General features: G+C 45.1%; 1 protein-coding gene across 1 annotated transcript in view; it reads right to left on the bottom strand.

Moving 5' to 3' along the window:
* The window catches only part of LOC133077604 (polycystin-1-like protein 2), an 82,633-nt gene extending 62,999 nt beyond the window's left edge, over positions 1–19,634 (bottom strand). The window contains 6 exon segments of the mRNA XM_061172415.1: positions 7,154–7,293; positions 8,092–8,234; positions 9,746–9,856; positions 14,374–14,559; positions 16,725–16,889; positions 19,334–19,634. Of these exon segments, the coding sequence (XP_061028398.1) occupies positions 7,154–7,293; positions 8,092–8,234; positions 9,746–9,856; positions 14,374–14,559; positions 16,725–16,889; positions 19,334–19,634 (1,046 nt within the window).
* Between the last annotated feature and the right edge of the window lie 7,037 nt (positions 19,635–26,671).

The raw sequence follows: 26,671 nt of genomic DNA, 5'->3' as shown, positions 1-26,671 counted from the left end.
CTTGAGAAATAGTTTACAAATGGATACAGTTGTGAAAAAGCTTGGAGAACAGTAACCTGATTCTTGGTGCCAGCCAAGATGGAGTTAGCCCACTATAGCCTATTTCTTCCATTAATTACAACGAGAAACCTGGGCAGAACACAAAAAGAAACTACCCAAGGACTCTGAAAAGTAAAAAACAGTAGGCAGATTGCGGGTGAAAGTCAAAACTTTAAGAATCATCCATAAAGACAGGAGTTTCCTGTTTTCTTTCTGGGTTTTTTTTTTTTTGTGTGGGTTTTTTTGTTTGTTTGTTTGTTTAATCTCCTTTATCTCTTGACTTTGTCCCGAGGGTAGTCTGGGTCATGGTACTGCACAGTGAGTAAAGAAAACAAAAACCCCAAGAGAAACACTCTGTTTAGCCAGAGAACCAGAAAAAGGGCCCCAGTGAGTTTGAGACTACAGAGGAAATACCCATTTTTGTTTTGTGTTGGTTTTTTTTTTTTCTCTTGTGTACCTACCCCAAGCTGTCCTCTCTCTTGGAGCCTCACTGACTGTGTGGGGTGATGCAGACCCCAAAATCCCTAAGAGAAAATCGATCTTTCTATCCAGAGGATCCATGGAAAGGGGCCTGTGGGAGCTGGAGATTGTGGGGAAAGTCCTGAAAAGGAGAGATGCAGAGAAGATGATTCCCTAATTCTGTGTATGGCCCAGCATGAATCATGAGTTCACCCAGAAACTGTGCATGTGCAGAACAGACCCAAAGAAATATAGCAAAGGCCTCATGGACTAAAGTACAACATAAACCAGCACCCCGAGTGGCACATGAGTGGAACAGACCCTGACGGCTTTGGAAACTGAACTGGCATGGGAACCACTGCTCACAGAAGGCAAGTCAGAATGTGTGGTCTGAACCTAACTCAGTTGGTTGCCTGCTAAAACAAAACAAACAGACAAGAAAAAATTAACATTTTCCAGAGTATTTTTAAAAGGACGCAGAGTGTCAGAACCTACTACCTAAAATGTTCAGAATATAATCCAAAATTGCCTGATACACAAAGAACCAGGAAAATGTGGCCAAATTTCAAGGGAAAACATAATCAGTAGATGTCAGCCCTGAGGTGAGTCAGATATTAAAATATCAAAGACTTTAACCCAACTATTATAACTATGCTCCATGAAGTAAAAGGAAACCCTCTTGAAATGAATGGAAAGCTAGACATTCTCAGCAGAGAAACAGAAACTATTAAAAAGAGCCAAATGGAAATTTTAGAAATGAATAACACAACGTCTGAAATAAAAGATTCATTGGTTGGATGCAATAGCAGAATTGAGATGGCAGAGGAAAAAGTCAGTGAGCTTGAAGACAGAGCAAGAGAAATTATCCACTCTAAAGAACATAGAGAAAAAAATATTAAAAATTTAAAAATGAGCAGAATGTCAGCAATCTGTGTAACAATATCTAAAAGTAAAACATTTGTGTTATTGGAGCACCAGAGAGAAGAAAGAGGTTGCTGTAGAAAAATATATTTGAAGAAATAATGGCTGAAAACTTTCCAGATTTGACAAAGCACATAAATTTAAAGATTCAAGAAGTTCTGTGAAACCCCAAATGTAAAAAACAAACAAACAAAAACAAAACAAAACAAAAAAAACCTGAAAGAAAACCTTGCCCACACATATAGTGAAGTGCTGAAAATTGAAGATATAAAAAAATCATGAGATCAGTCTGAAAAAAAAATGATACACTACATGTAGAGAAAACAGTGATATGAATGACTGTAGATTTCTTTGGAAACTGGAGGTCAGAGACAGTGAATGACATCTTCAAAGTGTTGAAAGAAAAGAGCTGTCAACACATAATTCTATAGCCAGCAAAAATATCTTCCAGGAATTAAAGCAAAATAAAGACATTCTCAGGAATAAAGAAATTCTGTAAGAGAATTTGTTGCTGTAAAATCTACTTTAAAAGAAATGCTTGGGCTTCCCCAGTGGCTCAGTAGTTAAGAATCTGCCTGCCAATGCAGTTCTAGCCCTGGTCCAGGAAGATCCCACATGCTGTGGAGCAAATAAGCCCGTGTGACACAACTACTGAGCCTGTGCTCTAGAGCCCATGAGCCACAATTACTGAGCCCGCGTGCCACAACTACTGAAGCCCATGCGCCTAGAGCCCGTGCTCCACAACAAGAGAAGCCACCGCAATGAGAAGCCCGCGCACTGCAACGAAGAGTAGCCCCCACTCGCCACAACTAGAGAAAGCCCGTGTGCAGCTACAAAGACCCAACGCAGCCAAAAATAAATGAATAAATAAATAAATAAATTTATTTTTAAAAAAATGAAAAAGGAAATCTGAAGGAAGTTTTTCCAGCTGAAGGGAAATGGTATCAGAGGGAAACTCGAAACTTCAGGAATGAAGGGAGAGTGCAAGAAAAGGTAAATATCTTGGTAAATGTAGCCTATTTTTCTCCTCTTAAGTTCTTTAATATATGTATGACTGTTGAAAGGGCTTTTCAATGTATGTAAACGTCCTACAATTGACAATTATAACATAAAAGATGGCAGGCAAAGGAAACTATATGCTGGTAAGGCCGTAACATTTTTTTTTTTAGGTAAAAAAGTTCACGTAACATTGTACCTGAAGTGGAAAATATTAGCTCTAAGTAGACTGTGAAAGGTTAGATATGTATATTGTAATCCCCAAGGAAACTATTTAAAAAGTAATACAAAGAAAAATAACCGAAAAAGCCAATAGATAAGCTAAAATGGAATGCTGAAAATATTCAAATAATCCAAAAGAGGGGAAGAAAGGAGAGGAACAGGGGGAAAATAAACAGAGGGTGCAAACAGAAAACAAATAACATATAGTAGACCTAAATCTAACTATATCAATAATTACATTAATTGTAAACAGTCTAAACATACCAATTATTATGCCAGATGAGATTTTAAAAAACCAAGACTCAACTGTATGCTGTCTATAAGATGCCCACTTTAAATATGACAATATAGATAGGTTAAAAGTAAAAGGATGGTTGTATAGCACAGGGGACTCTACTCAGTGCTCTGTGGTGACCTAAATGGGAAGGAAATCCAAAAAAGAGGGGATGTATTTATACGTATAGCTGATTCATTTTGCTGTACAGTAGAAACTAATACAACATTGTAAAGCAACTATACTCCAATAAAAATTTTTAAAAAATAATCACTTTGAGAAAACAATAACAGTTAACAACAACACCAAAAAAGGATGGAAGAAAGATGTAACAGCAAACGCTAATCAAAAGAATGTTGGAGTGGCCATTATTAATATCAAACCATGTAGATGTCAGAACAAGAAAACTAACGGTAGAAATGTGAAGATGGCCTTGAATCCTACCTGTTTTTCAGCAATCTGTCTGGAAGAAGCAATTTATTCCATCCTCTAAACTCTGGTGCCAACTGAAATTACCCAGGACTAAAAAGCAGAGAAATGGATTTTTCTTGATTTGTCTCCCAGGGATCTCACCCAAGAGAGAAGAGTGCAAAGTGGTTTAGTAACTGCTGCCAACAAAGAGAAGCTGTGCTTGGAGTACAAAGCAATGGAGACAACAACTTAAATTTAATGATCCTATGACCCAGGAATTCCACTCCTGGGTATAAACCCAACAGAAATGTGTACATATGTGCATGAAAAGACATGTACTAGAATGTTCACAGCTGCACAAGTTGTAATAGTACAAATGGGAAACCACCCCAATGCGTATCAACACTAGAATGGATAAGTTGAGGAATATTCATACAACAGAATGTTATACAGCAGTGAGAAAAAAGAAATCACAGTTATACACAGCAATATGCATAAATCTCAAAAACATACTTACTGAGCAGAAGTAAGACACAAGAGAAAATATACTTTACGATTCTATTTATATAATTTTCAAACACAGGTCACAGTAATCGATGATGTTAGAAATCAGTATCCTTGTGGGGGGGCGGCCCGTGGAGGATTTCTGGGTAGTGGGTCATGTTGTGTTTCTTGATCTAGGTGCTGGTTACATGGATGTGTTTATTGTGTAAAAATTAATTGAGCTGTATCTTTTTGTGCAGTTTTCTATACATATCTTATGCCTCAATAAAAAGTTTAAAAATCAGTTCAAAATTCCATCACTTACTGATTTGTATACACTGCTTTGATACTTGACGTGAATGTGATACAATTTAATGGGAGGTCCCCCAGACTCAGCTCTGTCCAGAGGTGACTCAAAATAAAGACCCAAGAATTACGGCAATACCCAGATCTGTCAGTAGGTGGCGCTGAATTACCCAACGCTGGACTTGGACAAATTTCGCTTTATTCAAATTGTCTCTATAGGCACATAATATAATTTCAGAAATGTACCAAGTTTCCCACGACAAACAGAGAAACAAAACAGCTTGCCACGCAAATGAACACAAGACATGGGGAGTACAAGGCTAGAAGGAGCTTTTAAAGGAGAAATCCTTTGACTTCTTACGCTGTTTCTATTTGAGGTTGAATCCGATCCATTAGCTCATGTGATTTATCTAGGATGGAGACGGAGTCCGATTTGAAAAATCCACCTCTTAGCCTAATGAGGAGTTAAGCAAAAGTAGTAGTCCATACAAACACATTTTAAAAAAGCATAGTGACGTTTGCACAAAGTATGTGACTTCTGTATACTTAAAATTCATGCCATTTCTCACATTGTAAACTGAGTTCAGAGGCTGCTAGTGCTGATAAGAAAGCATCAGAAATATATCTCCCAATGTTAATAAAAATGATAGCAGAAGGTGAGTGGGTAGTTTGAAGGTCTAACAGATCTTTAAAGTAGACAAAATTGGGTTATTGGGTTGGAGTGATGGTGGAGGGTATCACCATCTATTTCTTTCGAAAGAGAAAAAAAATGCAGTAGCTTTCACTTACAGCAAATGCCCAGAGGGTTTGCAAATGTAAAGCATTGTTTATTGCTGTTTCTCTTAGATTATGAAAACATTTAATCACACAGAGAATTCCAGAGAGTAATATGATAAACAACCTTGGACTCACCATCCAGAGTGGACAAATATTTGCATTTTGTCCCATTTGCTCCAGTTTTTAACTACATTTGTATATTACTGAAATGTCCTTGTGTAACTAAAGAACTTAGCAGGGCTACAGTCAGTCAATTTTGACTTATGCCAAATGCAATTTGTATAAAATTTGGGGGCTGAAAGATTGTGTAACTTAGCATTTCTTGTTTTATTGATGAAATGGTAGCAAACGGGAAGAAACCTGCAGAATAATGCCATGGGTATTTCTATCACTTAAACCTTTTTTTTCTCCAAAGTAACTTCATATATAATTTCTCATTTTACTCTGTGAAACAGTTAAGATCGCCATCAATATAAATGTGATAGGGAAGGAAATGGAAACCCAGAAATTGTCTCTGGGTCTCACATCATATCTGGGATAAGAACCCCAGCCTCTGGACACATTTTATTTTGCAGCATGGCACAATGCCTGAGACCCCAGAGGACTTCTGAGTTTGAGACCCGCACTCACTGGATCAGATTTGGACTGTGGACCGGGTTGGCCCCCGGGTTGCCCTAGCCCACCCAGGCCTTCTGGGAATGGCAGGCACCCACAGGGCTGGATTCAGAACCTCTAGCCCACACAGAGTAGAACCAGAGATGTTTCAGGGTTAGGAGAGGTGCTTATGGGCCTCCATGATTTCCCTGGGGATCCTTGATTTCCCTGAAATGAGCCAGATGCCAAGGAGGATCTGGAACTGATGGGGCACCCCTTCAGCTGGGGCACCCAGCAGGGTAGAATGGAGCTTACTCCAGGCCCAGGTAGGACTTTGAAATGTTATGGATTGTGTTCAGCTGCCATCAGCTTGGGGAGCTACTCTTCCCTGGAGGATGCAGCATCTGGTGCCCTTGGGCCCCGTTGCTGCGTGCTGTGTTCTCCACCAGGGCCTAAGAGCCTAAGAGCCTGAGCTTTGATTCCAGGCAGTCCTGGCTTGCCTGGCTATGCTGTCACTCACCAGCTGCGTGGCTTGGGCAACGCTACTGGACCTCTTTAAGCCTCAATAGCTTTGTCCGTAAAACAAGATGATTATGTAGTTCAGCACTGTCCAACAGAAACTGTGTGAGCCACGTGTGTCATTGTAAACTTTCTAATGGTCACACTGAAAAAAGTGAGAAGGAGCAGGTGAAATTAATTTAAAAAAAGTATTTCCTTAACCCCAGTAGATCCAAAATACTATCATTTCAATGTATAATCAGTATCAAAACATCACTTAGTGAGATATTTTCCATTCTTTCATGGGAAGGGAGCTACATCTTCAATATCCCACGTGCATTTACATTTACAGCACATCTCAGTTGAGAGCAGCTGTATTCCAAGGGCCCAGTAGCTCATATGGTGAGTGGCTGTTATTCAGGACAGCATAGCTCCTGCTCATGGGGTTGTTGTGAGGATTAAGTGAGATTGGGTGTGAAAGCTGCTTAGCTGGACTGTTATTAATATTGCTACTATTATTTTTATTATCCTTATCAACAAAAAACATTCGTACACCCAGGTGAGCATCTTCTTCACCCCGTTACTGACTCCTTGGACAGTGACTTAGGGGAGATTCCGCAGAGCCGAGCTAAAAGGACCCAGCTCTCCATGACTGTTTGAGTGACCTTCTCCATTGAGAAAACCTGTGAGCACCATTCCTCCCATTCCCGTATGTATGCCCCTTTGTACTGTGACTCTGCCTCTCCTTCCACCAACAGGTGGAGACTATTTCTCCACCTGTTCAATCTGGGCTTGGCCATGGAACTTGCTTTGGTCAATGGGACATTAGAAAATGTGACACAAGTAGTGATTTGAAAAATGCTTGCACATTGGGCCTTGCTTTCACTCCCTGCTGGAAACTCTTCTGCCACCATGCAGATGAGCCTAGGCTAGCCTGTTGGGTGATGAGTGACACATGCCAGTAGCTGACATCCAGCTAACTGCCAGACAAAAGAATGAGGCCTTCCTAGGCCATCCAGCTGAGCTAGTCCAGGCAAGAAAAGACACCTAGCTGATCCAAAGAACCATGAAAAATTATAACTATTATTGTAAGTCACTAAGTTTTGGGGTGTTTTGTTATGCAGCAGAAACTGACTGATACATTTTTATTCAAGGCTCAGAAATTCCTCTTACCTTGTGGGGTAGTAGGGATAGAAAGTGTGGCCATCCCCCATATTAATTATACAGGACAGGTTTCCAATGTAGGGAGAGAGCAACCATGTAAGGGAGATGGTGACATTGTCAAAGATGAAACTCTCATTGGACACCGTCAGCTTCAGGCCCGCAGATCAAAACTCAAAATACCATTTGCCGTTGCAAAGCAGATGTTTCTGTTTAAAACCTACTCTCTTCTATCTACCTGACCTTTATCTTCAGTGGGGCTTTTAAAGTTTTAAAAATTTTATTTTTACTTTTTAAAGTTCTTTTGAATTTTATTTTTCATTCCTAGGTAATACATGACCCAGATACAGAATTTGAAGTGTACAAAAGGGTCTACAGTGAAAAGAAAGCCCTCCCCCACTGCTACCCCTCAGTTCCCCAGTTCTGCTCCCCAGAGGCAGCCATTGTTACCAGTCTCCTGGGTCTCCTTCCAGAGATACCTACACACTCACAAGCATGTACGTACTTTTCTATTTATACAAATGGTGCTCTGTTCACTATTTGGCACCTTCCATTTTTTTCACTTAATATATTTTGGAGATAGTTCTATATGAATTCAGTTAGAGCTGCCTTATACTCTTTAATAGCTGCACAATGTACCCTAATTTATTTAACCAGGATCCATTGATTGTCTAAATGTATTTTATAATGTTTAAAAAGGCAAAAGGCAAAGCACTTTCCCTTTAGGAAAATCTCCTTGGCTAGGGTGGCTGATGAATCATTGTTAGCAATTTAGTGCACATTAAATTTTACAAATTTAAGCTTCACAAGTTGGCCTGGAGGATGGGGTGAGGGGTAGAATTTGTGGTGGTTCACCCAGCCATGGGCTGATTGGTGCAGCACAATCTTTTGGTTTCTGACTTAAATGAGAAGGGAAAATATGTAAGAAGCTGAATGCAAATGAAAAGGACTTTCTTGAGCTGGTCAGAAAGCCACTGTGGTCCTGATTGGTACTGATTCATGATCATCCGAGGAAACTCAGGATGCAGCAGGCCCTTCTGGGCACAGAGGCAGGAGGTTGGGGGCAGGGGATACTGCTGGATGAAGTCCTTCCCTTCAGAAATGAGAAACTGATGGTGATCAGAACACACTGATTTACAAGGGACAAGATACTTGAAATCAAAGTCAGGACAGAAAATCTGGTCCATGTGGTAGCCAGACCCAACTCACCCCATAGCCCTAAGCTACCCGTCTGTCTGATGACAGCAAGGCTGCAACTGGCAGATCTCCAAGGGCACCCTTTGTCCAGGAGCAAAACCACCAAATGGAAAGTGCTGCCAAACTTTCCCAGAAAATAGAACATGTGGCCTGTCTTCCCAGAAAATAGAACAAGACACCCTGCTCACTCTTATTCCACCCAAGTGTGTTCTGCAAACTAGTGCCACCCCCCCTTCCTGCACCCTCTCCTCCGTGCAGCCCTCCTCCTCCTGTCCCCAAGGACCCCGCTCTCCTGGATGGCCCCTGGGGACCCCAACCTTCCCTGACTCATCTTTCCCCTTCAGAGCTCCTTGAACCATTACTCACGGACTCGGTAGAATTTGCCGTTCTGACCGATTAATTGGTTGGACAATGGCATAATGTGGTGTCCCAGCTTGAGGGGAAATTTGCACTCACACTGTTACAGGAATGAACTCGATACAGCCATCTTGGAGGGTAATGTGGCAATGTCTACTAACATTTAAAATGCACGTACCCTGTGACCCAGCATTTCCGCTACTAGGGATCTCTCCTCTAAAAATAATCCCAGGCGCATGTCAAGATATATGCACAAGAATGCATGCACAAGAGAGCCCTGCAGAATGATCCATAACAACAAAAACTCAGAAGCAACCAAAATGTCCATCAAGAGGGGAACGGGTTAAATAAATTTTGACATAATCTTATGATGGGATACTATGCAGTCATTAAAAGAATAAGGTAGTGACTTGGAGAGATGTCTAGGATATATTATTAAGTGAAAAAAATTGAGTTGTAGACATATACATCTATACATTCACACACAGCCATGTCTATGAAAACACTTTAAAAAGCAGGGAAGAATTTATTCTAAACAATTAAGAGTAGTTTCTTTATGAGGAATAGAATTGTAGAATTGAAGGGAGGGATTCTTCCTTCTTGATTTATAAAGCTTTTATAAATTCTGGTAATATGGGTTATTTTTATGGTTTTTTAGATTTGTAAAAGTCCCTGTGCATTCTAAAATGGCAGTCTACAGGGAGGGTGGTGGTTGAGTGGCTGTGGCATGTGGGAATCCTTCCAATCAAGTAATCTTGGTTTTGTCTGTTGTGTTTATTGGGTCATCCCATGAGATTTAGTTTGAAGGGTCCTGGGGTTAAAACAGTTTTTTTTTCCAACTTCTGGCTTGATGGCTTGTTTTGCAACTGAACCTCAAATGCTTTACCCTGCGGCTAAGCCAGGTGGGGAGGGCAAGCCCCACAGCAGTTTTGGGCGAGGAGGTCTCTTAGTGCTGGGCAGATCCACCCCCATGGACAGCTGCTCCCTCTGTTCCAAGGGGGGCTAGAGACAAGAAGGGAATTCCCACACCCAGGCAAGTTGGGGACTCACCTTCCCGGCACTGGTACTGCACCCACAGGTAACTGCCCCGGGTGGGGCACAGGTCTCCAAAGTAGGTCCCATCTGCTGCCACCTGGCAGGCCTGCAGCCCCTGGCACTGGCCTGGGAGGCATCCACATCCCAGCGGAAGCAGAAACCGTGTGAAGGACATTAAGGGGTAGGGTCGGACAGAGATGAGTGACCTCGCATTCGTTCGTTCACCCACCGTCCCCCCAACAAGTACCTGCTGGTATCTACTGAAGACCGGGCACTGAGCCCAGTGCTGGGGGAGAAACAAGTAGGATATCTCAGGGTCCAGCACAGTGGTTCCCAAAATTCGGAATACCAGAATCCCCTGGAGGGCTTGTGAAGACACAAATTTCCAGACCCTGATTCTGATTCAGTAGATTTGGAGGGCAGCTTGAGAATTTGCTTTTCTAACAAGCTTCCAGGCGATGTCGATGCTGCTGGCCCAGGGACCCCACTTTGAGAACCACTGGTCCAGTGGCATCTACTCAGATGGTCTAAGGTAGAAACCTACATCCTGAGAACTGGCAAAGAGGGCACAAGATTAGGAACCCTGTGTCTGCCCAGGGCACCAGGTGCCCACAGGAGGGAGGAGTGTGGAGACCCCAGGCCAGAAGCTTCAGGGTCATCCCAACACCCGTTCCCTCCGCCCATGTAGACATAATAGATGCCTACAGAGAGGCCTGGAGAAGGGACAGGCAGATGCTGTGGCCCTGGTTCCCTCCTTGGCTTGAGAGCATCCTGTGGCTCTGCCCTGCACTGCATCACTTTCCTTGTTCTCTTTCGCATCTTAGAGACCCATGCTTGCTCCAGGCTTTGGCATACTTAAATGCTCTTTTCCTGTCTGGTTGCTTAGCCAGGCAAGCCTCACCCCCTCCTCAGATGCTCTTCTGGCCCTGGTTCCTCCCCAGCTGTTACGGTTTTGTGCCCCCCTCACCCGGTTTTTAGCCATGGGCCGATGACTCCTTGATCTATGTCCCTTGTTTAGCTCTCTCTTGAGTTCCTATCCTGTATGTCCAATTGTCTACACAGCATCTCCACTTGGACGTCACAGGGCACCCCAGGCTTCTCATATCCTGAAATGAGGTCTTGATCTCTGATTTGGGTTGAAGTGTGTCCCCTCTAAAAGGTGTCTTGAAGTCCTAACCTTTGGTACCTGTGAATGTGAGCTTATTTGGAAACAGGGTCCTTGCAAGCATAATCAAGTTAAGATGAGGTCATTAGGGTGAGCCCTTAATCCAGTATGACTGCTGTCCTTTGGACACAGAGACAGGGCATGTGAAGTTGGAAGCAGAGATTAGAGAGATGCACCTACAAGGGTTTGTGGCCAAGCATTGCCGACAAATACCGGATGCTAGAAGAGGAAAGGAAGGGCTCTCCCCTGCAGCTTTTGGAGGTAGAGAAGTCCAGCTGACACCTTGATTTTGGACTCAGCCTCCAGACTGCAAGAGAATGTGTTTCTGTTGTTTTAAGCCACTCAGTTTGTGGTACTTGGTAAGGCAGCCCTAGGACATGAATACAATCTGCCTCCTCCACCTTTGCCACCAGCTGCTCCTCCCCCAGCCTCTCCTCTCAATGCCAGGGTCATCCTGGACTCCCATCATTGACAAGTCCTGTCAGTACTTCCTTCTGTTTCTGGAATCTGTCCATTTCTCTCCATCTGCATTGCCCTCCAGCCTCCAGCCTCCAGCCTCTCTCACCTGGGTTTCTGGCATCAGCCTCCCTTGTTTGGATTCACAGCAGCCTGCAGGCAGCTTTAAAATACACCTGGCCGTGATCCTCCCCTGCTCAAAACCCTCCAGTGCCTCCCCAACATCCTGGGGCTAGGGTCTGGGTTCCTCAGGCACTAGTGCCCCACCTCCCCCCGTGCTGAGTGTTTTGCAGTTCCCTGCACCTACCGTGCTCTTCCTCGGACTTGCATGGGTTCTTCCCTCTCCCCAGAACACCTGTCCCCATTCACCCAGCTGTCCTTTTCCTGCGTGACTCCTATCATATCTTCAGGTCTCAGCTTAGATCTCACCTCCTCTGGGAAGGTGGCCAGCCCTTGGACCGTTGGCCCACAGATCCACCCTCACCCCACTTGGTTCCAAATTGCAGGGAACTACATTTCCCAAACTCCCCTGTACACTGGCAGGCGCTGATGGAAGACTGAAGACGACGTAGTAACTTCCAATGGCTGCTGTAACAAACTACAAAAACGTAGTGGCATAAAACAGCACCTTTATTACCTCACCTTTCTGGAGGTCAGAGGTCCGGGTGGGCTCAGCTGGGCTCTGCTCAGGGTATCACAGGGCTGAAATCAAGGTGTCACAGAGGCTCTGGGGAGGAATCTACTTCCAGTCTCACTCTTCTTGTTGGCTGAATTCAGTTCCTTGGGACTGTAGGACTGAGGTCCCATTTCCTTGCTGGCTCTCATCTGGGACCATCCTAAGCTCTTAGAGGCCTCTCCCCAGTCCTCCCATGTGACCCCCTGTCTCTCAGAGCTGGCAGTGAGGCATCAGATCTGTCTCATACTTGAATCTCACTGACTTCTCCAACTGCCACACCTCTCTTATGCTTCTAGCCAGAGAGAATTCTCTGCTTTGAGGGGCTCAGGTGATTAGATTGTACCCACTTGGATAATCCAGGATAATCTCCCTATTTTAAGATTAGCAACCATAATTACATGTACAAAGACCCTTTTGCCACGTAAGTTAACATATTCATGGGCATGGCATCTCATCATACCCGCAGTTCCAGGGATTAGGGTGGGAATTTGGGGGTTCAAAGTCTGCCTGCGCCAGATGGGAAGAGGTACAGGGCAGGGTGCTTTTTTGCCCTCTCTCTCACCACATCTCCTCCGCAGCTCCAGCTCCCTCTGGCCAGTCCCTCCCTCCGTGGTCCTTGCTCCCACAGGGCAGATCATGGTTCTAGCACCTGCCGGGTGGCCCTGACTTCTGGTTTTGGTGTGACATCCCCCATGGTTGTCCCTCCAGCCCTTTGGGGTGGTAGCGGCTTTCCGCTCCTGTAATCTCAGGGTTGGATCATCATCCCCTATTTGGCTTCTCAGCACTTCCGTGACTTGGGTAACCAATTCCCTGCATTAAATTCCCTCTGTTGGAAGACCTAGCATGATTTCTGTTTTCCTGCTGGGACCCAGTTTGCTATACCCCTCAGTGTGAGATCTGTACCCTACTAGGTGCATCCACAACATTAGACTACAATCTCCAAGAGAGAGGGGATGTTTTGTTTTGCTTTGTTTTTGTTCACTGCTCTATCTCCAGGACACAGAACAGCACCTGATACATAGCAGGTACAAAATGAGTCTTGCATGAGTAACTAAACAGCACCTTTTCTCCCTTCTGTGTGCCACTGAGCACAGTGCTAGGTAATTGCCTGTATTTGTATCCGTCTCCCCATTAGACTGTGACCTCTTCGAAGAAAAGATTGTGTTTGATTCATCCCTGCATCCAAAGAGCCCAAGATAGTGCATGGCACAATTTTGGTGCTCAATAAACATCTATCAGCAAACTGACTGAATGAATGAGTGATGGTGACGCTTAGGTACAAACAGACCCCCTGGGGCTCTGCCCAGATCTCCTCCAACCCTCCCCAAAAGGATGCAAGGCTCCCATCCAACGTGCCCTCTGGGTGTGGCTACAAGGTTTGGAAGCTTGCATCTGGGCCTTTGAGGAAATAGCCCACTGACCTCCATCCGTGAGGGAGGCACACCCATCGGCCCGTCCAGCCCAGGCCTTTCCTCCTTGGTGGGCCACAGCCTCAGGAATGCTGGGGCAACGAGGCGAGCCGAAGAGAACCAACTGGCTGATTTCGGCATTTCTTTCCCCCACGCCTGCTCTGAGGGGAGCAGGGGCGATGTGGGTCAGACGTGGCGGGGAGAGGTGCAAGTTTCTTTCCAAGGGAGAATCCTTGTCACCAGACAAACCTGGCTCAGAGGCAGATTTAATCTGATTTAGAAAAATAAGACCCTAGAGAAACTCTCCCACGTGAAGGAGAGATACCATCCAGAACAGGAGAGATACCACCTGGAACGTTTGTTTGTTTCAGGACTATTCACTATAGCAAGGATGAAGCAACAATCCGCACATCTCTCAATAGAGGAAAAGACAAACTATCATATAGTTACATCATAAATGAAACAAACTAGTACAACATGTATCAAGACAGATGATACGAATCTAATGTTTTATTCATTTCTGTAATGAGGGAATCTTAAGCAAATATGGCATAATGCTAAGATTTGACAAAGTTGGGTAGTGGGTCCAGGGGATTTCATTGAAATTTTTTTCATTCTTGTCTGTGCGTTTGAAGTATTTCGAAATTTTAAAAATTTAAATTAAAAAAAAGAAGGCAATGTTTTTGCACCCAGTTGGGGTGGGGAGCAAAATGTCCACCTGACCCGTCGGGTGGGTTTGATGTCAGGTGAAGGGTGAGCCACGGCCCCCTTACTCCCCTGCTTGGTGCTGTGGGCAGACTGGCCAGTTTTCCTATATGATGGAGGCCCAAGGTCAGATATGAAGATTGTTCAATCCTTCCAGACCCCTTTGCTGGGCACAGGACACCAAGAAGTGCCCTGCACTTGCAGCCAGAGCTACAGAGCCCTTGGGCCCTACCTGCCACTTTGTCCTTGACGCTGACCCAGCTGCATTCCTCCTCCAGGTCTGAGGGGTCCCCGGCGTCCTGGATGCAATAATGGGGAGTCTGGCGCCCATAGAAAGCATCCTGGATCTGGATCACCTCCCCTGAGCCACAGTGCATGGTGGCATTGAGGCTCTCGCAGGCCAGACTCTGGCCGACACCTGTGGCAAAGGTAAGGTGACACCTTAGGAGGGCTCGTGGTCACAGATGGGCAAGTGGCCAGGTGATGGGAAGCAGAGGGGTCTCAGGGGTCAGGACTGTGAGATGCAAGGATACAGTGGGAGCTGACTCAGCAGGGGTGAGAAACAATGTGGTGGGCAAGAGCATGGCTCTGGGGCCAGACTGCCCAGGGTCAGGGCCAGCCCAGCCACACTCGGGCTGTGTGGTCTTCTGCAAGTTATTCAGCTTCTCCGTGCCTCCTCTTTATGGGGGGGAGTCAGTATCACACCCCCTAGAGTCGTTAAGAGGATCAAATGAGTCTGTATGTGTAGGGTCAGGGCTGTAAAAGTGGCAACTATCATTCCACCTGTTTCGAGTGCCTTCCCTGAGACTTATCTGAAAACAATGCCTGGCACATTATAGATGCTAAACAAGCATTTGTTGAATGCATGAGTGATTTCATTGAGTCTTCATACCAATCCTATGAGCTGCACTATTATCCTCCCCTGTGGTAACATCGGGCTCTGTGGGGTCACTGTGCTGAGACCCCACTCCAGCCCAGCTCCTGGCATGTGGTCTATGCTCAGTAAACATTTGTTGATAAAGAATGACCTGGCTCAGATGTGCACAGCAGAAAGTGGGAAACACTGGCTTCAGACTCAGGCCCGTCTGCCTGGTGGGACCGCCACAGGGCAGGGGTTGAGATCAAAATCTGTGTTCATTTCCTAATGGCTGCTGTAACAAATGACCACAAACTTAGTGGCTTAAACAGCACAAATTTATCTTCTTACAGTTATGGTCAGAAGTTCAAAATGGGCTTTACTGGACTAATATCAAGGTGTGGGCAGGGCTGGTTCCTTCTGGAGCCTCTAGGGGAGAAGCTATTCCCTTGCCTTTTCCAGCTTCTAGAGGCTGCCCCTTCCTTCACCTTCAAAGCCAGCAGCACAGTGTCTCCCAGTCTCTCTCTCTGATCTTTGCGTCTCATCCCTGTCACCTCCCAGCTGTGTGGCCTTGGGCAAGGAACTTACCCTTTCTGAGCATCACTTTTCTTAGCTTTATCATGGGCCTGCGACAGAATGATGGAGGTATTTCTACTGTGTGATGAGTAAGTGCACAGAGGCATGTACAGCTCAGTGCCTGGAACTCCTGCTGGATGTATGTTAGCTCTTCCTAGTGTGACCTCGTGCCAGGGGCTGCAAGACCCTGGGGGCTGACGGTGCTGAGACAGGCTTGCAGTGGGGGTGGGGAAGGGGATGGGGCTTGAGTGGGAGCTTTGGTAAGAAGTGAGGAAGTTGCATGACCCACAGGTCCACAAAGCTTTCGAGTTTTCAGAATCGGCCAGGCAGGAAAGTTAAGCGTGCATGGCATCTATAAAGCTGAGCATGGGGGAAATAGAGCAGGGGTCCCAGTAAGTGTCTGAACCCAGACTGGGGCCTGGGCGCCAGAGTCTCCAATGAGGGGCTTAGAACCAGGGAAGGGACTAGGCCCAGAAGCCCAGAACCTTCTGTAAAGGCTGGCTTGAGGGTCAGGGGACCACGAGGTAGCTCAGCTCCAAGACCAGGCCCCCCACATGGCAGGCAGGACCCAGTGTGGGTCTCGGGCCACTCCTGCGGGGACTCGCACACACAGTCCCCAGGAAGGGGTTCCCAGGGCCCACAAAAGGGGCCTACCACAGGCAGCAGCTGGAAAGGGCACAAGAGCAGAGCATGGGGGGATTTGGGAGTTGGGAGTGGGATGCGGGGTTGAGGGGCTCAAAGCCAGGCTGACCAGGAAGCGGGAGTCAAGGGTGAGTGAGAACAGCCTCCTGGGACCGCATCTCTCTTCATGGGAAGACTGGAAAAGGAGAGGAAGTAGGGCTGAGCATTTCCCTCTAATGTGGGTTATGAGGGGGAAGACAGACAAGTGAGACTAGAGAGCAGGTAGGCAGGTAAGTGGACAGGGAGAGAGCAGGACATGAGCTGGAGAGATGAAGTGAGACACGGAGCATCACACAGCCGGAGATTGTGGGCATTTAGAGAGATAGAGACAGAGAGACAGAGACAGATACAGAGAGAGACAGAAAAAGAGAGACAGAGCAAGACAGAAGGAGATGCAGAGAGACAGAGACAAAGAGAGAGAGACAGAAAAGGAAAGAAGGAGGGAGACGCCACAGCACAGGCCAGCTCACCAAACTCGCAGATGAAGGCGAACTCCTGCGTGCAGTTGTCCGAGGGCGACCACCCAAAGGAAGGGTCTCTCCCAATGTAGTCCCAGGGGTTGGTTACAGAAGCATCCTGCCCTCGGCGCCAGTGGCTGTAGCTCACATTTGAGGTGTCCAGCCAGGTCCTGGGCCCTGGGATGGGAATATGACCACCAGGACTTGGAAGGGTCCTCCTGATCCTGGTGTGTACAGAGCTTGCCCCAGCTCCACTCCTTGTGTGCAGTGGGTGCTCAGGCAGTGCTGACAGGCTGAACGCCTCTCTGTCCCATGCCAGTGAAGGGGCTTCACCTAGCCACTATCTTCCAAGATAAGGTCTCAGCCTACAAACCGGGGTGCCGGGCCCAAGAGCCCATACAAACAGGTTTGAGTAAATAGATGATGCTTCCAGTAATGTCTAACCACAATTTAAAATAGAGCACAGGACTTCCCTGGTGGCACAGTGGTTAAGAATCCGCCTGCCAATGCAGGGGACACAGGTTCGATCCCTGGTCCGGGAAGATCCCACATGCTGCGGAGCAACTAAGCCCGTGCACCACAACTACTGAGCCTGCGCTCTAGAGCCCGCAAGCCTCTACTACTGAAGCCCGTGAGCCACAACTGCTGAAGCCCGCGAGCTCTAGGGCCCAGGTGCCTCAACTACTGAGCCCGCATGCTGCAACTACTGAAGCCCGCATGCTTAGAGACCGTGCTCCATAACAAGAGAAGCCACTGCAATGAGAAGCCCGCACACGGCAACAAAGAATAGCCCCCGCTCACCGCAACTAGAGAAAGCCCATGCGCAGCAATGAAGACCCAATGCAGCCAAAAAACTAATAATAAATTAAAAAATAAAATAAAAAAGAGCACAGAAGTGTGCCTCGGGATGGCAAGAGATACTCCAGAGAGAAGCAGGGGCCCTTGTCAAATATACTTGGGCAGCACTGAGTTAAAGTGGAAGCAATTTTCATGATTTTGGTACTCTTCAGAGCCTTGAATACACCAACATGATTGTTGAAGAAGTGTGTGTGTGTGTGTGTGTGTGTGTGTGTAATACAGAGGTACACCAGAGATCTAGAAAACACTGGATATAAACTATTTACTGTGAAGACTCAAAAATACATTTACCATTTTTTTAAGGAAAAGAAATCCATACATACGGTTAAAAAAATTCAAAGAACACAAAAGGGTATAAAGTGAAAACATCTTCCCTCTTTCAACCTATGGACTACTCCCATTATTGTTATGTTTCTTGAAAATTGTTCCAGGATGAATTGTATCCATACATCAACATTTATGAATGCCTGAAATCTAGTTACACAAATGCCATCATATCGCACACAGCCAGGAGAGTCCCTTGCTTCTTAAATAACACTGAGCGATGGAGGTTAGGACGTATCAGCCTACTCAGATCTACCCCATTTTCTGTACCAGCCATGCAGTATCCCTTGGAGATTTTAAATAGACACGCTCCTTTAACTGCATGTGAATGGGTGTCCGATATACAGAAATCCACAATTTCTGCATCTACAAAGCAAGAAACCATTCAATAGATGTTGCCTGAAGATGCATTTTAGAATTCAAATCCCTTGGCTGTGAGTTTCCTAAAATGAGCTTCCCCGGCTGCTCCTTTATTAAAGTATTTCCATCCATGCTGGTACATTTCTACAGGTGTTCAGCCCAGACCAAGCTACTCATTTCTAAAACCCAGCAGCTTCTACTGGGCAATGGGAGGTAGCAGGATGCTGTCATCTTGAACAAGTCATTTCATCCCTCTGGACTTATTTTCCTCATTCATAAAATAAGAGTAGCAGTGCTTGCCTCATGGGGCAGGGGTAAGGCTTAAATACGGACATCCATTTTTTGTTGTGTACGGACACTGGGAAAACAAAAACGGCCAGAATAATGGTTCCTTCCCTTGAAGAGCTCATAGTCTGGGGGGAAGACACCTAAAAACTGAAGTCATGCCAAAAGTGCTCTCCTAAATGTGTGGACAAGATCCTACAGGTGCGAAGAGGAGGACTCACCTGAACGTGCAGGGGTTGGAGGAAGGGGTCCTCACCGAGCGAAGGATAAGGTAGGGTTTCCAGGACGACTGTTACCATGAGACTGTCTAATGTGAATTGAGCTGTGCTGAGCACTTAACCCACTTCAGCCTCATAACAAGTCGGGGAAGGACATGTGGAAGTGCTTTGAAAATAGCTTAGTCATTGTTTCCTGAGACTCTGTTTTCCCATCTGTAAAATAGGGACAACAATCGTAACTGTCTCATCGGTTATGATAAGGATTCACTGTGAAAATGGACGTGAAGCACTCAGGACAGTGCCAGGCACTATTCTAGCAAGAACTGAAGAAGCCATAGCTAGTCTTAGGCACAAACAAAGAAAGGGACATTTCTAGCATGTCAGCTACAAGCTGGATTCTGTGCTAGGTACTGCACAAGAATTATTTTATTTGATCCACAAAACAACCAAAAAGGAGGGTCTCCTTACCATGAGAATTGGGACATACTAATTTGTTCCATGGAGTTCTGGGTAAGAAACTATGGTGAGAATCACAGCCACAAGCTCCCCATAAAACATAATTATCACGGCACCTACCTTCTGTAGTTCCATTCCAAGCCAAGTACCATGTGAGTCCAATCCACCATTCCCTGTCCTGGGTGAGGTGCTTCTGCAGAAATAGCTGGGTGCCTTCACCATGAATAAAAACCAAATGGCCTCCTTGCTCCTCGCACCAGCTCTGGGCACCATAGAAGGTGCAGCCGAGAGGCACAAATTCATAGCAAGCATCTCCGAAAGCCACTTGGCTCTTAGAGCAAAAGCTGCCATCCTCTGGCTTAGCCGTAATGGCCCTAAACCCCAGAGCAAGCTCCAAGAGTACCAAGGCCAAGGTGCTCATCCTTGAACCACGGCTGGAGCATCTGGATGGGCCTGGCTCTCAGGTCCTTCATATGCTCGTGCCTTCACAACTGACTGCCATCCATCTTTCCTTCTCTTGTTGTATCACATAATAGTGACTAACTTCTTGTTTAAGAGACAAAAGACTCAGAATGAATGTGTCTGCATTTTTGCTTCCCCCAGCTCTTTGTTCCATGCAGTTCCAAATCCAATTAATTTGCAAAAAGGTCTTGTAGAGAAAGATAAAGTTGCTGTATCACTTGTCTGCTTGTCATTGGGTCAACCATTAGCTTCCGATAAAAATTCCTTGTTATTGGTTTTTATGTCATTACCCTTCAGGGCTAAGTGTTTCACGAGGAGCCATCAGCTTGTGGGAAGTATGCGATAAAAGAAAACTGGCAGGAAAGCTAGAGTTATGGATGGTAAAGAAACCAAGCTGTGCTCATATCCAACCCCACTGTCTGCAGTGGCCGCTGTGCCCAGATGATGATCACATTCTCCCCAACATGGCTTCAATCCTAAAGGAGATTCTTTCTGCTCTCTGACTCATCACATTACCACTCATGCCTGTTTGAGAATAAAAATTTCCTACAAAATTTATTCGATGTCATCATGAAAATAAGCTTTTAAAACTTCAAACCTGCCCATCCTCACCTACTGCCTAAACCCTCCAACAGGTGTCCATGGTCAGTGGATCAAGTTCAAACCTCCTGGCTTTGTATTCAAGGCCCTATATGAAATGATCTCTGACAATGTTTCCAAACACACCCCCAGAATGTGGGGGAACATGCTCTCTCACCAGTTGCTGATGCAAGTATAAATTGGTACAACCTCTATTGTGGGTAGTGTGACAATATCTATCAAATATCTATCAACATTTTAAAAAGTACAAGCTCTGTAATGGAGCGATTCCACTTCTAGGAACTTTACCTACAGATGAATTCATACATATGTGACATGTCATATATATATATATATATATATATAAGGTTATTTATTGCAGAATTTTGTAAGAGGAAAAGATGGGAAACAACCTAAACGTCCATTTAAAGAAAACTGGTTAATAAAACGTGGTACATCCTAAATAGCCACTAAAACACGAACATATTCTTTGTATACAAATTCGGGAGGATTAAGATTTTGGCTAATATTAAAAGCAAAGTATGAGACATTGATGAGGTTCCAATCCTATTTACACAAAACCCATATGAATACTTATTTGTATACATGTGTAATATATCTCATAAGGGACATACAAGAGACTAGCAATAGTGATTGCCCAGGGTGGGGAGCGGGGACTAGATGAGTGGGAGACAGACACAGGAGCGAGAATTTTGTTTCATTGGCCGCCTTTTTGAGACTTTTCCATTTTGTACTATGTGAATGCATTACCTGTTCAAAAATGATAAATTCTCACGAGCCCATCATTCCCCCAGAAGCTCAAAGTCACAGCTCATCCTATCATAATTCATTGCTGGTGACCTTCCTTCATGACTCTGTGCATTTGTCTGTGCTCTTCCTTTTGCAGGAACCCCTTTCTCCTTAGTCCGTCTGTGGTCACCCTCAAGCTGATCCCCGATTAGCTCAAACAGCACTTCCTTAATGAACCTTGTAGAACTTGCCTCAAATAATATGCCTCTCTCCTCTGAGTTTCTTTTTTCTTTTTTTATAACAAAAGCTTTATTAAGATATAATTCACTTTCCATACAATTCATCCATTTAAAATATATATCAACAGTTTTTAGTATATACACAAGGCTGTGCAACCATCAGCACAATCAATTTTAGAACATTTTCATCACTCCCGAAGAAACCATATTCTGACTAGCATTCACACCCCGTTCCTCCCTCCCCCAGCTCTGACAACCACTAATTTACTTTCTGTCTCTAGATTTGCTTATTCTGGAAATTTCGTATAATCCTACACTCTGTGGCCTTTTGTGACTGGCTTTTATCACTTTAGCATAGTGTCTTCAAAGTTCATCCATCTTGCAGCAGGTATTAATGCTTCATTTCTTTTTTTTTTTTGGCACTCCATAAAAGTTTATAGAATAAATGTTCAATGAAGGGTTTTTCAGAACTAATATAGCCCCACCTTAGCTCTTTGTTTGCCTTCCTGAATAATGTTTGTTGTTCATGATAACTTTCAAGATTAATTAAATTTGCCAAAATTACTATGATACTTTAGTGGTGGGAAAAATTGTTTTAACTACTAATGCCAGAGTTCCTCTTGGGAACTTTTTCTTTAGAAAAATACCTATTAGGCCATTTGGGTTGTGATAGGGATGACACCAAGGGCCTGGTTTGTACCATTACAACAAGAGATGGTCTTCATAAGAAATTAGTAATTTGAGGGCTTCCCTGGTGGCGCAGTGGTTGAGAATCTGCCTGCTAGTGCAGGGGACACGGGTTCGAGCCCTGGTCTGGGAAGATCCCACATGCCGCGGAGCAACTGGGCCCGTGAGCCACAACTACTGAGCCTGCACGTATGGAGCCTGAGCGCGGCAACAAGAGAGGCCGCGATAGTGAGAGGCCCGCGCACCGTGATGAAGAGTGGCCCCCGCTCGCCGCAACTAGAGAAAGCCCTCGCACAGAAACGAAGATCCAACACAGCCAAAAATAAATAAATAAATAAATAAATTTAAAATTACCTTTTAAAAGAAATTAGTAATTTGAGGTTGGAGAAGGGAGCCATGCAATGTGGTGGGACTCTGGAACATTCAAAAAAGGTGTCAGATAAACCGTTCCTTGTGGCAGGGTGGCCAAAGGCTTTAGAGAACACAGTTGTCTAATGTCTGATTTTAAGCTGTTAGCTTGCTCTGACCCAAGTTATCATTATTTTGTTTTTTGCTTCCACCCCTCTCTCCCCCAGCCCCTGGCAACCACGACTTTCTATCTCTATGGACTTAACTGTTCTGAACATTTCATACAAATGGAATCATACAATATGTGTACCTTTGTGCCTAGCATATTTTTTCAAGTTTCATCCATATTGGAGCATGTATCCGTACTTCATTCCTTTTACTGAGGAATAATATCCCATTGTACAGACAGACCACATTTTGCTTATTCTTTTTTCTGTTGATGGACATCTGGATTATTTTATTCTGTGAATTTCTTGGGGGGAAGGAATAATGTCTCTTAACCTCTGTCTATCCCTTGGCTGGCACACAGTAGGACTCAATGAGCATTTGCCAGCCTGGCCCCATCTCCCAGGTCCCTGGGGCTGACACTTGACCCCCCCTCCCTTTCCCAGAAGCCCTTCCAAGACCCCTGGTGTAGCCTTGCCAGGCAGAGCCCTGGGTAGAATTTGATGTCATCGCTGACTCACTGGCTGGAACACAGGCTGGGCAGAACCGGTCTCTTATCTCCAGGGGCCAAGCATCTAATGACTTTCATTAGAAAACTATGTGGAAGGCCACACGCAGAGATAATTTATCTCCTGGATAAAGGCTTAATTTATGTCCCTCATGGAACATGCTTGGAGACATTCGATAAGGAACGCAAATCTGCAGGCTGAATTCCATTTCCACATTCTTTATATTCTGATAAATTGCAGACTCCTGGGCACAGAATTCATATTGGTGATGTCAGCTCCCAATGTGCCTTAACCTCCGTGTATGTGAAGAAAGGAAGCAGGACATGGCTGGACCCATGTGAGCCTGATTCCAAGGATCCGATCCAGCTGCCTAAGCCTCCAAATCCTGCATTGCAGGATCAGCAAATGAAAACAGAAAGAGAGCAAGTTTGGTTTAAATAGGGCACTGAGTTCATAAAAAGAACCATAAAGCTATTCACGCCCTGTGGCCCAGACATCCCAGTCCTGGGAATAGACCCATTTTAGTTTGGGTCCCCTCAGAAGCTGAGACAAGAATTTAAGTGCAAGCAGCTTATTTGGGAGGGGGTGCAATTCTATATGAACTGGTGTTTTTGTTATATTGAATCTTTGCCTTCCATTCGATCAAAACGACAACATGACAAAAGAATTTGCGTGGTCCCGTCACCCTAATATATTCTCATTTCTTTGTGGTTTCTTCAAATGCTTCTTTTCTTGAAGATAGATGTTTACCCAGGCACAGTCGTAGTGTACGTATAACTAGCTCATATTACATCCTGCATTTCCCACTTAGCGTTAGATAGTAAGTCTTTTCCATGTTGCTAAAGGGCGTTGAAATCCGCATGGTGGTGGCTGAGTCTCCTTTCAATGAATGGACATAGACTACACCATTCCCATTTTGCTAGATGTTTTATGTGGTTTTCGTCACCTGTTTGTGATCTGTTCACTTTTGCTATCCTAGTCAACATTTCTATGAACATCTTCTTGCACTTACCCTTTAGCCTGGGCTGAGTTATCTCTTGAGGGTTATAGCAGACACTGTCAATGCCCCGCCTTAACCCTACACTTACCATGTAAGGCTTCTAAATGCAGGCACCCATGGCTCTTTGCCTCCCTCTGCACACAAGGAACAGAATGGAAATGCCTGGAAGTTAGAGCCTCTCGGAAGAAACTGTCACCCTATTGACCAAAGTTGCTGGGTCAATCCTCCAGCTCTCTAAAGATTACTCTAAGGCATGTTCACACCGTCTGCAGAGTCTCCCACCAGACTGAGCCTCAGTTTCCTGAGATGGTAATGACCTTGATAATGTACTGTTAATGTCTACCCTCCCTGTTTCACTTCTCCACTCCTGGGTTCACCTCCCAAATAAACCATTTGCACGGGAATCTTTGATTTTGGGTCTGCTTCTGGGAGAGCCAAGCTCAGACAAGTCTATCCTTGGGACTGGGATGCCTGCCCACAGGGCATGAACATCTTTGTGATTCTTGCTATGGACTCAACGCTGTTTAAACCAAATTAACAATCTCTCTGTTGTTCATGTTGCTAATCCCACTTGAAGGCTCAGGCTGCCAGATCAAATTCTGGGAAACATGCTCACACAGCTGAGTCATGTCCTGCACATTTTTCTGATGGTTTCAGTTCTATACCTGGGGACCAGCTCTGAGCAACTGATAACGACCTGAGTCATTGGAATGGTGGGTTGTGTTCTCTTGATTTTTTAAACATGTATGTAGGTGAGGCTTCCAAGTTTGCTCATGTATGCCTTGTTGTTTGCTTCTATAGGGTGCCTGGTAACCTGGATCTTAAAGGACTAGTCAGGAAGAGAGGGGTGAGGTGGAGGTAGGGGTGGGGGGAAAGCTGGTAGAAAGGGGTTCTCAGGGAGAGGCCCCAGAATGTTAAGTCCCTATTTCGTGTCAGTACCCCAGAACCAACATAAACCACAAAACCCTACATTATCTCCCCTGGGTGGTCTGCCACGGCAGGCCACACCTCCACATGTTTGCACATGCTGTTTCTCCACTGAGAATGTCTTCTCTTATACGCTTGCACACTTACACCCTTTTTCAAGAATAACTCAACTATAAACCTTTTCTTTGAAGCCTTCTCAGCCTCTGCACGAGTTAATTGCCGCTTAATCCATGCCCTTGTAACAGTTTAATCTACTTCCATTTTAGCATTGCTTAAGTTTTCAGCCTTAAAAAAGAGAACAAGAGGGGCTTCCCTGGTGGCGCAGTGGTTGAGAGTCTGCCTGCCAATGCAGGGGACACGGGTTCGAGCCCTGGTCTGGGACGATCCCACATGCCACGGAGCAACTAGGACCGTGAGCCACAATTACTGAGCCTGCGCGTCTGCAGCCCGTTCTCCGCAACAAGAGAGGCCGCGATAATGAGAGGCCCGCGCACCGCGATGAAGAGTGGCCCCACTTGCCGCAACTAGAGAAAGCCCTCACACAGAGACGAAGACCCAGCACAGCCAAAATAAATAAATAAATAAATAAATAAAATTTTTTAAAAAAAGAGAACAAGAAAAAAAAATGTATATGTATATATAAAAGAGAACAAGAGAGAAACTACAAGAACTTAGGTGTAAAAATAAATCCACTTACAGCCTTTGTAGTTTCCACTTTTGAGTTGTCTTGCTTAATGACTATTGTGGGTTCAGTTGTAACTTCCAAAAAGATACATTGAAATTCTAACCCTTGGTATCTGTGAATGTGACCTTATTTGGAAACAAAGCCTTTGAAGATGTGATCAAGTTAAGAAGAGGTCGTGCTGGCTAAGGGGAGCCCTAACGCAATGACTGGTGTCCTTATAAGAAGAGGGAGATCTGAACAGAGAGACACACAGACACAGAGGCAAGAAGGCCATATGACAACCGAGGCAGAGGTTGAAGTGATGTAGCCACAAGTTAAGGGACATCACAGATTGTTAGCAATACCGGAAGCTGGAAGAGTCTGCCCTCAAGACTTCAGAAGGATCATGGCTGTACTGTCACCTTGGCTTCAGATGCCTGGCCTCTAAAACCATGAGAGAATAAATTTCTGTTGTTTAAGCCACCAAGTTTGTGGCACTTTGTCATGGCAGCCCTAGCAAACTAATACAATGACGATGTAGCCCAATGAGGCCACGTGCCATTCATTCATTCAGTATCTCTTGAGACCTACTATGTGCCGGGCACTGTGCTAATCTCCGGATTTTAAATAGGAGAGTGATGTGGTCAGCTTTGAATTTCAGCCAGGTCACCTGGTGGCAGCAGGGAAGGTAGATTGGAGGGGGTGGGACTGGGGCCCATGAGGAAGCTGCACCTAAGAGGTCAAAAATAGTGAGGATAGTAGCTGGGGGGCTGGAGGTGAGAGGTGCAGTGTGAAAGATTATTTAGGAGGTAGAAATGTCAGACATCGTCCAGACTATAACTCAGTGGTTATTATTTAAATTGAATTTTTGTCCAGCCTCACTGACTGGGCCCTGAAGTACATGGTGGAAAAAAAAAATTGAACCGTTCCAGCTCAGGCGTTAGAAGGCCCTTCTTTTTCTACCAGTGATGTCCGCTGTATTTCAGTCTTGTCAATTCTCCCAAGTGTGGCAAATTAGTATTATATAAATGATAATACACAGCACCTCTGCATGATTATTGTTATTATTTGCATTCCTTTCTCCCTTGTTAGGCTCTGAGCTCATTGAGGTCAGGAGCTATGATTTCC

Source organism: Eubalaena glacialis, chromosome 18 (genome assembly GCF_028564815.1).
Source record: "Eubalaena glacialis isolate mEubGla1 chromosome 18, mEubGla1.1.hap2.+ XY, whole genome shotgun sequence".
NCBI lineage: Eukaryota > Metazoa > Chordata > Mammalia > Artiodactyla > Balaenidae > Eubalaena > Eubalaena glacialis.
This window is presented reverse-complemented; position numbering and strand designations above follow the sequence as displayed.